Below are 13,661 nucleotides of genomic sequence, written 5' to 3' on the forward strand. Positions count from 1 at the left end.
GATAATAATTCTTGTACACAGTACGTTTCAAAAAGTAAAATGTACAACATTTAAAACATGACCTCATTTTAGTCCTACATTTGTGTAAGGGCTTTTTATGCAAGGAATATCTGACAGAAGCAACACGTTTTGAACGGGTGATAATTGGGCTTTGGCTGTTTGAGTTGCGACACGTCATTAAGGTTACACTGTCTGCACCTTTGTAGCATGACAAGAGGAATACTTGGATGGGTGACAACACGTTGTCAAGAAACCCAACGAGTCCAGTTTGTATCAGCCTTGTATCAGCTTTGTTTCTTATGGGCTAATCAGTGTTTCAGGTTATGAGGTGGAATGATAAATAGTTTTACATATGCTGAATGTACAGGGATATGAAATTAATAATTAGTGAAAGGCAGGATTTCACAGAGGTTACAAAGAACTAACTCATTAACTCACAAAATGCCAGTTACATAAAGGCAAAAATCTGATTTGTTTGTTTTTGTCACTTATTAGCAAAATGGCCTCAGAGTTTCGTGGTAGCGCAGCATTTAACATTGCTTCAGAATTTCTATTTTGTTGTATTTTGCTGCCTTGAAATGAAAATTCTGAGGTCATGGTTACGACACAGGCGGTCGTGTATACAAAATGCTTGCGAACACCACTGCTAGGCAACGGTTAGCTTCAAGAGGACGATGTTCACATGGGCTCCTGTCTTGAACAAGGATATGGAGACACGCTAGGTCTTTTTGTTTTGTTTCCTTTTTTAAAATTGTATTACCTTTGGCCTTAAATTTAAAAAAAAAAAAAACCTTTCCACCTCTTACCAGATAAATCTAATAATACAAATCTAATAATACACAACGGACAAACTAAACCTAAGACTCTTGCTTCAGGTTAATCCCCAACTATAATCATTTAAAAGCCAAACTGAGACTTATGTTCTCTCCTTCAATTATGTTAATATCAATATTGCTTATAATCACAAAATCCTCTCATATTTCTCTTATTGTACATGTTATTAAATCAAATCAGAAGGAAGACTTTCCTCATTGAAATTAAAACTCATGCATATCAAGATCACATTCCTGGAGAGCATACTACTTCATGTCTACAGGATGAACTGCAACCTTCAGGTTAAAGAGATTACTGTGAGAAGATTAAGCCGACGATTATGGACGATTTATTGTTTTCTGCTGAGCGTAATGCCTGCTGCTGTCAGGGAGGAAGGCCCAGCCCCGAGACATCTCATTAACTCTTCCATGTACAGTAGAACTTCCTCTGGGGAGTCCAGCACTGAGAACAACTCAATAAGCTGCTGCTTCCCAGTCAGCAGTGGGTCAATAAGGCAAAAGACGTGAGGTGAAAGGGCATGGGAGTGTTGAGTCTGAGGGGAGGAGTGAGGATAATACCGTGGAAACAACTTTTGGAAGATGAGCAGTGAACACAAAGGGGGGAGAGAAGAGTCGTTAACTTTATTAGGCTCATTCAGGAGATTCGCCAGAGGCTCAAAGATGTCTAAACCAAATATCCAATAATGTTATGTTGCCTGGCAACAATACCGTGAAAAATGCAATCAGAGCTGTAATGAAACCTAACCCGATTCTCCCAACGTTTAATCAATCCGTCATCTCAGAGGCCAGCAAATTAAAGTCATTTCAAATTCTTCAGATGAAGCCCATGATTCTGATCAGCATCATCTGGTTTAAAGGGTGGGAATATGACACAAACCGCTTTTACATTCAGACACAGACACCATAACAAACTTGTCAAAATCAGATACACGTAAGAGCACGAGAAGGCTCGACTGACCTTCTGACTGTTCTTGCATTCATGCTTAAACTAGGTGCAGTCTGGGGGGAATTTAAAAGCTTTTTATGTATTTATTAGAAGTTAGGGTTACTACATTTGTAACACCTTGTAAAAAGGTTTGAGTCATTTTGACTAAAGCTAACATTGCATCATGATCCCTGCCTGTTAATGCCACCCAGCTACTTTTCCATCTCACCTGTCCCATGGTAACCTCTGGTTCCAAGACTAATAACACCCACACACCTGCCACCCATTCCTTCATTATCTTTATTTATTTACACTGAGCAGCCACAACATTATGACCACTGAGAGGAGAAGTAAATAACATTGACCGTCTTGTGACAATTCAAAGTTCTGAATGTACCACACACCTAGACCAGACCAGGCACCCCCACCCCATAGTCATGACACTCCTTGATCCACAGCATCCATCCACAGCAGTATAAAGCCTGGCACAGACACACACTAGGAACAACTCAAAAAACACGAAGAACCGCATGAGGTGTTGATCTGCTCTCCAAATTCAAATCCCACTAACAACATCTTGTTGCCAGACAAAGCTCAGAAGGTCCATCTCCATTCTCTGATGAGTCACAACTGTTTTGGAGGCACAAGGGAGGCCTACACAGTATTAACTAGGCGTACATAATATTATGTCTTATCTGTGTATAAACCAGTGCTTTTCATCCAGCCGTTTTCCCAATTGCTGTGCTGTATTGCCAGTTTTGGAGACAATACATCTACTTAGCTGCCAGTAAGCCTTCTTATCAGCTTTGTCTACCTGCATATGTGTCAACCTACCTACTATCCCATAATCCATCATCCAAATGTGTGACACAAAGTAAGAATAGCCGAGGCAGAAGCATTAGCTCATTTCAGAACTGTTGCATTGAGTCACAAGACAGAGAAAGAATTTGAGTAAAATGTGTTATAAACGATATTTGTTTAAAATATAAAAATCACAGCACTGCCTCAAGAAACGTCCAAAAGCTGAAGCACCTACATTAATTCAGCAAAGACCCCTCATAAAGGGTTGCGCTGAAAGCCTCGTCCACACATGAAACGATTCCACTCGTCGTCCATCTTTTTGTAGCTGGCAGATGGTCTCCAGGGGACGTTCCAGGCTCTCGTTGCCTAGGTAACACCCTGGTATATTTCCCACATCAAGTAGAACATACAAATATTTGAAGTGTATGGTTGGAGCTGACTGCACCATGGGTTCACCAAACCCTCCATCCTGCTAACAGCATGTGGACAGGGTTTTCTCATGGTCAACTTTTTGGGGGAACTCTGGGTGTTTATCAATACTAAGTCGGTGAATTTGGCATTTTCTTTTTTAGATTGGACAAGTTCGGTTCTGAAATACGGACTCTGGAGGACAAATCTACAGTTCTTCTGAAATTGGAACAGTAACATTCTTGGATGGACACATAGCTGCCACCCATGTCCACTCGAGTTACCTCCCACTGCAGCTTCAATAAAACTGATGGGGCAAGAACACATCTGAGCATTTGGACCATACTTGGTTGGAGGCATACTTTGAATCAGAAGAGTACTTGGGCAACAATTATTTACGAGTCACAAAACAGCTGGTCTCCAGGGGACGTTCCAGGCTCAAGTTGCCTAGGTAACACCCTGGTATATTTCCCACATCAAGCAGAACATACAAATATTTGAAGTGTATGGATGGAGCTGGCTGCACCATGGGTTCACCAAAACCTCCAAACCCGCTACCAGGATACTGAGTTTGGCAGTAAGAACCAAACGATGTGGACAGGGTTTCCTTGTGGTTTGATTAACTCTTAGCAAAATCAAGTATGTGAACTTTGGACTTGAACACTTGTTAATTCAGACTTGACAAGCTGATTCTAAAGTACACATCCAGGTACTTGAACCATACTTGGTCAGTTGCATACTTTGAATTGGAACAGTACTTGAGCAACGACTAATGATGTAACACAAGATCAAACATGAACACATACTGATAAAGGCTCCTTGTGTTTGCGTTGTGTGTCCATAAACTGTATCAGTTGCTTCCATTTGTTGTTTCCTCAAAGCTGAAGTCAGTACATGGCCACTTTACATTTTTCTCCAATAATCATTGAAATTCATTAACACTCCACGGTCTCTTGTCACCACATTACTGCTCTCTTTCTACGAACACACCCCCTAATGTTTCCTGCAGTCTGAATCAGTATCACTGCTTGCCTTAGCTCCATTCATGGTCCACATCTTTGCTCATTTCTTAATTAATTGGGATTGTGGTGGTAGAGTCAGGCGCTGCCAAAATGGCAGCAGCTGCCACCACCCACACTGACCTTCAAGAAACCTATGCGTGGCATGATAGGTTTATAAATCATCATCTTTATATACAGTAAATGGAGTCACAGAACAATTTGATGATTTGCTCATCATTATCCCGAATGAAGCTGAAACAGAACATGGAGGTAATCTGCCATTTTTGATTTAGTAAGACAAATTACCTTCCTTCATAGATTGGTGGAGGCTAAAGGTTTAGTGAGTCTGCAGTTTAATGCAGCACTCAAAATATACACGTTAGCAATGCATTTATTTGGTTGAGAAGCACTGAGGGAGCGTCACTGGAAACCACCTGGAGGAAAGACTGTCGTAAGTGGAGCTGCTTTTGCATGGCATTACAATATTTTTGCATTCCATATCAGTAGCAGAAACCCGGAGAGATTTAGCTACTTCTCAAATCTGTCCAATCACTGGCCTAAATCTATCTTTGTGTATGAAAATATACGTACTGAACCATAAAACATATTTTAAAACTTTCAAATATCCATCCTTGTGGCTAGAAATTAGTATTTTTGTGAAACAAATCTGGCCGAGGAAAAGGTTTTGTGATTACATCTACAATCTAGCACACACAGCTGGTGCCATCACGGCGGTCCAGCGAGGAGCCGGCTGCACGCTTAAAAATAGAGGTACAAGAGGAGTACAGCGTAAAACTAAAATGCTTGATTGTCTCAGAAACGGGCACACCACTGGCCCTTGAGAACACATGGGTGGTTTAATCCAAATTCATGTTTTTATGATTCTTTTTTTCTTTTTCTTTTTTTTTTCATTTTATCGTAGGGCAGATTTGCTGTTATAGTGCTTTTGTCAGTGCAGAAAAGAGCAGAAAACTAGTCAGAGAAGACAGGAGAAGAGATTTGGGAGCTCGGTATGGATCATTTATCAATACCAAGTAAGGAACTTGACAAGTTTGATTACAACGTAAGGACTCTGGAGGAGGTGAGGTTGCAGGTGTCATCTCTTAAGTGTTTAAGTGTTTTGCACTGTCTCTATTTTTTATATATATATATATATAGTTTGTCCTTACACTCTTTCTCTTTCTCGCACCATTTGCACAATTCTGTATCGTGTCCATGAACTTGCACACATGGGCTTCTATGCTCAGTCTCTTGTATTGTACTCAGTCCTATGTACAGATCCTGGAAACTGGTGCGAACTTGGTCAGTACTTTGAATTGGAATTTCGGTACTTTGCACAGCGACATGTGACGCTTAGGCAGATAGCAAACAACCTATCAGGACAACCACAGCCCCTCCTTTAATTGTGCATAACTGTGCATGGGTTTTTAGCTAGATATACTTTAAACTAGGGGTCTTCAACATTTTTCAGGCCAAGGACCCCAGACTGATGGAGAGACTAAGTAGGAACCCCCTATTTACTATATGTGTTCTATATTAACCTCAGCCTAGTGCTATTTATTTTTATCATTTTGCATTCAATAATAAGCTATCCCTTATCCCTTTACTAAAATATGTTGGATTCATGTTAATGTCTATTTAAAGAAATTTAAATTTGTGGGAGAAAATTAAAAATGTGTATAGAAAATGTCTAATCAATCAAAGATTTTGTGACCCCCCTGCAGTACCTCCGGACTCCCTAAGGGTCGTGGACCCCCTGTTGAAGACCTATGCTTTAAACAAAAGCTCCATATAAAACCAATGTATAATTATTTTTATTATTATAACTGTAAATTTGTAATTTTTAACATGGAGGTCCATGGGGATTGACTCACTCTTACAGCCAGATTCTAGTGGTCATTTGAAGTATTACAGTTTCTCTTTCCTCTCCTACAAACAACGAGACATCCATAGTCTGTGATACACCTAAAATGACAATATATTCAAAACTAATATAACCCAGAATCAGAGTTGTATAACGTTCCTAGCGAGAAAAAGAACCGGTTCCTCCTGTAGCACTATTATTACATGTTGCCGGCTCTGAGGCATTCTGTTTTCAAGGTGTTCTTATGAACTCTCTCATGAATGCAATATCTCAGAAATGACTTCAGGGAATTTATTATTGTCTGGCTCATGCGTTCCCTCTGACTCAAGGTTGAACCTATTCGATTGTGGCGGTCAAAGGTTGTCTGAAACGTCAGAAAAGTCAGAAAACGCATGTTTTTTTGCCATAACTCAGAATTCAATCATTTATTTAATGATGAGAGTTTCACAACAATATCTAACAGTAGTCCGCCCACTTCCCCCCAGTGTTTATTTCTGATTTTGAGATTCGAGGGATTGTTTTTGCAGCCTGAGATGAAGCTCGTTAACAGTCCTCGGTATTAAAACTGAAACATGCCAGATGAAGGTTTACAGAACATCCACTTGTTTGGTCTGTGCTGATGAGACCTTCTAAAAAAAACGGTAAAAACTGCCAAGAAGTTTGCAACTCCCACAACCTCAGAGCGCATCCGAGAGCGCGGAGCTCCAGACTTTGGCACGGCGCTCCGAGGGCCAGTTGTTTGTTGTGGATCAAACTGGGAGTGCGTGCATTTAGAGCGGCCTAATAGGAGGAGGAAGTGGGTCACAGCTCCTCAGGGGAGCCTATCTGGTAGCGTGAACTTCCTCCCCGTCATACATGTTTAATGGTGGATTGTAACATGTTTAAAGGCTGCGGCTACTCGGCAAAACAACAGCGTGCATGTACACAACATGCAAACTAATGAGGAGGAGAAATGAGCTCATAGATGCATGACTGATGCAACTAAACAGCTTTTATAACGTTCATTTTGTCACAGTAATACAGAGAAGACTAAAATGATGTTTAGGGACCATTCCTGCAGACCTTCACTTTGAAATAACCATACATACATGTACCGTACAGCTGGAGCTCTATTAAAGTTTTAGCTAGTGCAGGCCGGGAGTCAAAAATAACTGATTTAGACCGCTGATCTTTCTCTGGATTTGCTGGGGCCGTGTCTGCACAGAGCCGAGTGTTAAGCGTGGGGAATATTGGGCGGGGCTCTTCCTCTCTCTCTCTCTCTACGCCGCCAGAGTGAAACAGAAATCAAACCCGTTCAGTCCGAACGAGGAGCACGGATGGATGCTCTGGAGCCGAGCAACACACCAACAAACGTCTGAAAAACGCTTTGTTGCTGGCGCTAAAAGATGCAAGCAACAAGTTCACAACAAGCTCACAGCTGAGCAACTTTATTTGCTTAAAATTAGCTCTTCTTTTTCTTTCTTCTCCGAGCAGCCTGAGGGGTTTGGCCTTCAGTCAGCATGACCAGCGATAACATAGGAAGCGGGGATGAGATGACTAACCTCACTCACATGTCACGGTATCGCACAAGAGATGACATGACATCTCTCCGCAGGGCACAGCCTTCTAACTGCTTCTGCGCTGATGACATTCGGACAAGATGCTGAGTTAAATGGGGGATCAGAAGGAAGGGAAAGGTGGAGAATAAAAAAAGAGACATGCTGCTACAAATTAAGCAACAGTGAATGCTCTGCGCGAGGACACTTCGACATCAAAAACACTGACATATAGTTGCAGTTAAGTAACTAATATTTAATCCTACCCACTCGGTGTGGAGGTCCTCACAGACACCACTGAGTCCAGATAATAATCTTTCTTTCTACCGGAGAGCTCTCTGGATTTTTACATTGCACATTTTTTTTAACAATTGATCATTTTGTTCCTGCATCTTTGCTCTCTCTTTTTTTAAAAAAATAATAATAAATAAATAAAATAAAATAAATGTGTGCCTTGAAACACGTCATGACCATGAATTGTGGAGTATGCATCCACTGCCTTGAGTTTTCTTTTCAGACATCTGCAGTCTTTTTGATTGACAGATTCGATGAATGGATTTGTTGAACAAATCTGGTATAAGTTACATCAGCAAACAACCGTGGCCTCAGTCTGCTGGTCTGGATGAACAGGGCGGCCAGAGATGGACTGAAAATCCTGACCTTAATTACAGTTTCAGATGTCTTAAATCTATAAATTGATGTTTCAATATTCATATCAAAATGAATAAAACAATGATAAAGATTGAGAGGGAATGTATGGTTTATACATTTGATTTAACGTCTCATCCACTTAAATTAATAATGATAAAGTTTTTTTTTAAAGGGGGAGGTTAGGGTTTTTCCTTTGGTTGCATCACAACAACAGAGACACGCTTGTTTGGGGATTAGAGTGTGCTCAGAGCTTTTCTAAAAAAAAAATGTTATTCGTCTAAATCATCCCTCAAAACACAAACCAACTATTAATTTAGGATGGGCAACTATCAGCCTCTGATTTGAACTCTCAGAAAGAAGACATGCGGATCCTGACCTGAGTCCGTGTACCGCGGTCTGGCCAGGTCCCTGAAGTAGTAGATGAAATCCAGGCAGTTGTCGTCCTGGACCTCTCCCTTGGAGCAGAGGTCGGAGAGCAGTTCCAGCGCCTTTCGACAAATCTCATCCTCTCTTTCTGCAGGCATTGCCCTCCAGCATCCTTCTGACTGGTCGGCCACTCCGGCTGATCCTCCACCACTCAGTCAATCACTCAGTCAGTCAGTCAGTCATTCGCATACAACCTTCACCAGCGCAAAGACGCACCAGAAGCACCGCGGCTACACCCCTGGATAGCTCCAGCCCAGTGCGCTTCAACAGCGCGTCCGCGAAATCCAGCGAAACACGAACAAACCCGAGTTTTTAAGAATTTTTAAGTCAAAGTCGAAGGTTTAAGTGGAGATGAGAGAAGTTTCTATTGGATAAAAAAAAAAAAAAAATCCTCACTTGCACGGTTTTGTTGCTCAGCAGCGAAATAACAGCTCCAAAGCTGCGCGCAGCTCTCGCTCTCCTCCAGTTCCTCTTCCTCCCCTTCCTCTTTCTCCTTTCTCTCCTCTCCTTCTATTCTTCTCTGCTCTGTCTCCTGCTCCGCGGTGCTGCTGAATCACTGCCGAGTCTCCAGCCTTCAGCAGCGCCAGTCAAGGTCCTTGAATGAATGCTCGGCTTTCACTTACTCCTCAGACAGACATACAGATGCACAGACAGACAGGAAGTTCTGCCTCCTTCAGCTTCAGCATCCCCCTCCTCCACCTCCACCTCCACCCATCCCTCCATCCAGGCATCAGCCTTCCCACTGAGGAAAATTCAATAGGGATTTATGAACAGTGGGTTTCTTCCAGAACAATCAAACTGTTATGAAAACCAAACCATCACTTCTTCTTCTTTTTTGGTCTAAAAAGTTCTGGTTCCTCTCAACAGAGCAGCGTCACAGCTAATGGCGTTATATCCTGAAGCGCTGAATTAATAAATTAAGCTACAAGCTTAGAAGGAAACTAGTGGTTCATCCTTTAGATTCCTCTTAAATTCTTAATGGTAAAGTTTAAATTTGTGAGTTTTTCCTCCGGTGGATTTGCATCACAGCTGCCGAGTAAAGAAAAAAAAGAAAAAGAAAAAAAAATTCATCTAAGTCTGCCCTGAAAACATAATCAAACCATCAAATCTTGAACAATGAAAATGTCAAAAAAAAAAAGCCTCCCATGAGGCCTCTCACCAGGTAAACTCATAAAAGATATCCCCATGCGCCCCTGTGTAGCAGGTGTTTAAAACGGGGGGAGGAAAGGGGCTCAAACACCTGTGAGGGCCCCACATGCACGAGCCTGACCTTTACTGATGGAAGTAATGAAGGGCGAGCGCGACAGATAAATGTCATGCCAAAGCCCCGGTGAAGACGCTAATAAAGGCCTCCCCGCCTCTGTCTCCATCTCTGTGTGTTTGGGAAGTATTAGGAGAGGACCTTTAAGCGTCTCAACAAATAGCTCAGAGAAACACGCGAGGAAGCTTTTGTTGTATTTGTGCCGCGTTCCAGCTCCAGACTTATCACTCAAACCGATATCGGACACATGCGACAGCAGGTCCCTCAGAAACATTGACAGAATATGAACTGGATCCTGAGAGTTCAGCAAAGTACTAAGTAAGAAAACGTTTTCACCGCTATTAATACTGCTCCTTATTTGACAGGATAAATGATAGATGAGTGAGAGTCATCGCAGGATAAAGAGAAAATGTGTCAGAGATTTGTAGGCGTTGCCAAAATTATTGATACCATTCCACTTAAATTTAAAAAAACACAATCTGATATAAGATGAAACTAAAAATTAGTCATCAGAGTCTGTTCTACATTAAAAATAACTCGCATTCATTCCCTTTCATTCACACTCGGTACTTGGTGCGACACGGCGGTACCTTGACCTTGGACCTCTGATGTTTTTCTACCATCAGGATGCTTCTTTTCTTTAGTCTGAACTCAGTTTTCCAGTTGCAGAAGCATCCAGGGGGTTAGGTACAGCTACAGAGTTACTATTAGGGTTCTTAAACTTACGAGTAATATTAGTTTCTGTGGTCACAGCAATGTCTAACTGTTGGAGACAATGTTGCAGCCTTTAGTTAACTCATCTTGTTTTAGCCATTCAACTTATTTTTTTTACCTTAAACAATCAGCAGAGAGTGAAACCTTAGAACCTCACCCTGCTTTTTAAAGTAGAAAGTTTAGTTCTTAACATAAGACCGCATCCTTACGCAGCTTCAGACCGCCACCTCCTTCCTGTGTTCACAGGTAGAGACGAGAGCAAAGATACATTTCGTTTTTAGCAATCATGGGATACACAGCGGCAGTAAAGCAGTCCTGGATTAGAAGTCACCCTGTGCTCGTCTGTAAAGGCTCACAGTTATCTTCACACTGAATCTCAGCCTCTGGAGAAACAAGAGCAAAGTGGCCAGATTTGTTTATAAAAGGATGAAGTATTATTCAGAAGAGTTCTGGTTCTATTTTCTCTTGTGACACCAAAGACAGATGGTGATGTTTGTAGGTGGGGCACTGCAACCGAATGTAACTCGTTGACGGAAACAGAACATGTGTATATCTTTCGTAAAGGGATGCGCAAAACAGGGGAAACTTGCAGCAATGTGGCGACAAGAGACTTTTGAATCTTGACAACTTTTTGCGAGTAGGCAACACAAAACAAGCCAGTACCTTGTTGTACTAATTTCAGCTTAGCGAATATGGCTAACTAACATATGATGCAGAGTTTCCCAACCCCCCCACCCCAAACTCACTGTGCACACAGCAGCTTGGTCAACTCGGATGGAATTCTTCCATTTTCTTTTCAAAAAGAAGTGGTATTTATGTCCATAGACTAACTTTTTATTTATTTTACTTTTTTACCCAGAAATATTCAGAGTTGGTTCATTTACAAGTTGGTTAGTCAATTTCACTAGAAACCAGTTGTTGCACAGACATGGATGACAAGCAAATCTTGGACAGGGCCTAAGAGGAATATTAAGGCTGCTGCACTCTAAAACAAAGACTTTCAACCACAGAGAGATGATTCAAAGTCTCCCTGAGTAAACCCTCCAAATGAGGTGTCGTCATGAGTTGCCTGAACCGGAACCATCTCAACTCCTTTTTAATGTGAAGGAGCAGTGACTCTATAGCCCAAACTCCAACCCAGAGTCTGAGCTGTTCCCCTTCAACACCCATCCCCGGCAAAAAGACTGAAAAGATCAAAAAATGAATAAAAAGGACTGGCAACCTCGGAGAACTGCTTCCAAATCCTTGTGTTGGCCTCTGATAGACACAGCTCTGTCCTGACCTGAGCGGCGTCAGAGAAGAATGACCTCCCTGTAACGGATCCACAAAGGACTCATCAGCCTGGTAGTGATTCATCCACAGCTCTGAATGACGCTCGCCAGCTAAGGAGGCCTACATAATGAGAATGTAGGGGTTTAATCTTTCCGCTGTCTGAGTGAAAACCTCCTTTTTTTCGAGGATCGATCGACAGATTATGTCAGGATACACCGTCATCCAGAGGACAGATGATGCTGCTGAGGCTGACAGGGCCTTGTAAAGTGCAGATGAGAGGGTTGAAAGTGTTCCCATGTGTCACTATAGTCAGTCTTTTGGTTTGGCTCATATATTTTCAGGCTGCAGTCTCCGTGCGTGGCATAATGCACCGTAAAACAGCTCATGCACCAAAGTGATCTGTCCAGATGTTATCTGTTTATGAGCCAATGATGCAACCCCATCATATTAAGTGAAAAATATCTGTGCGTCATCAAAAAGCAGGAGTCGTGCATGTTGCCGCTCTGCGCGGCTCGGTTTGATTTGTGTCTGTGTGGGAGTTCATCTGTGGGCGCCTCTGATCCTCTGTTCGTTTGCATCTCTGTACACATGTGCATGATATTTGTTCATTTCCAAAGTGTCTTCACATTCACTGACCCACAGTGCACCTTGTGTGCGTGTTGGCCCCGGGGTGTGTCTGCAGGTCCTGTGGATGTGAGGGAGTATCACTCAGCATTATTTGTGAGGATTCAGCTGGAGCTCACAGCCAGCCCAGCTGCCTCGGACGAACAGAGGGCATCAGTTCAGCCTCCACACCAGTTGCTCTGTGCTTCTCTGTTCTTGCCTTACTTCCCACAGCTCTCTCAAAGAGCAGCATCCGTGTTTGAACTCTTAACTGGAGGTTAAAGGGATCGTGACTGGGATCGGCTCGGTTTAGTTATTCAAACATATAATTTCACTGCATAGTAGAGTTTGGTAGAAATATTCAATATTCATCCTATTTCATCCACTTAACCCAAACCAGATGGCAACCCACAAGGACCACATCCTAATTTCCCCAAGCCAGATTCTGGGAGTCATAATGTAATGGCAGCTTTGAGACCCTAAGGTCAGTGGTTTGTATCCTACTAGGTCCATCACTGAGTTGCCTTGACCAAGCAAGTTTGAGGGTTCTCAGTCATCCAAGTCATGATATATGCAACAACACTGAAAGAAGGGAAACTGGACTTGCAGAATTTCTTGAAGATGTTTAATCCAAGCAACTTCTTTAGTTCTAAAGGACTGGAGGGTAGCTGGGGTGTAAACAGGAACACCTGTGGGTGTTACCCATTAGGAATTTGTATGACTAGTGTCTGTTAAGAACCAGATACTTACATGTTGTTGGAGGAGATTTTTGAAGCACATAACCCCCCAAACCTGCTCCCCAGGCGTTATGATGAGAATTTAATTCAGTAAACCTGAGAGTAAAACCTCCCAACAAGGCTTCAACACAAGAGACCCGAATCACCTCAGCTCCTCTTTAACATGAAGGAGCAGCAACTACTGTATAAAGTCCCAACTCCATCCCAACTCCATCCAGGAGGACCTGAAGATGAGGCCATCTTCAGGTCGAGCCACCTCACACAAGAAGCTCATTTCCACCACTTCTATTTGAAGGGAGTTCATCTGATGTGGAACAGCATTTTGTGAACTACAGAGCTGCATGCATCTCCTCTGAGGTCCTGAGTCCAATGACTTCCCAGTGTTCACTGCATACAGATTCTAAATAAATGCATGGCTCTCCGAACTTTCTCGTGATACCTCACATATTCAGGCATTACGTCCGCCGTGTAGCAAGAAAAGGGACAGCGCAAATGCAAGACATGGTCAACAAATGTCTGGATGAACAAGGCAAAGTTTGTCTTCTCCAGCAGAAGGGAACTGAATCCAGGTTTCTTGAAAGAGAGATCTTTTCCCTTGCAATAGTCTCATGGGAGTTTTAGGCACTGAGC

General features: G+C 42.3%; 1 protein-coding gene across 1 annotated transcript in view; it reads right to left on the bottom strand.

Moving 5' to 3' along the window:
• Positions 1 to 9,056, bottom strand: part of syt9b (synaptotagmin IXb) — a 43,757-nt gene extending 34,701 nt beyond the window's left edge. The window contains exon 1 of the mRNA XM_047597456.1: positions 8,395 to 9,056. Coding sequence (XP_047453412.1) covers positions 8,395 to 8,542 — 148 coding nt within the window. The 5' untranslated portion in view covers positions 8,543 to 9,056. The remainder of the gene's footprint in view (positions 1 to 8,394) is intronic.
• Positions 9,057 to 13,661: the final 4,605 nt, after the last annotated feature.

This window comes from Mugil cephalus, chromosome 10, assembly GCF_022458985.1.
Source record: "Mugil cephalus isolate CIBA_MC_2020 chromosome 10, CIBA_Mcephalus_1.1, whole genome shotgun sequence".
In the NCBI taxonomy this organism is placed as follows: Eukaryota; Metazoa; Chordata; class Actinopteri; order Mugiliformes; family Mugilidae; genus Mugil; species Mugil cephalus.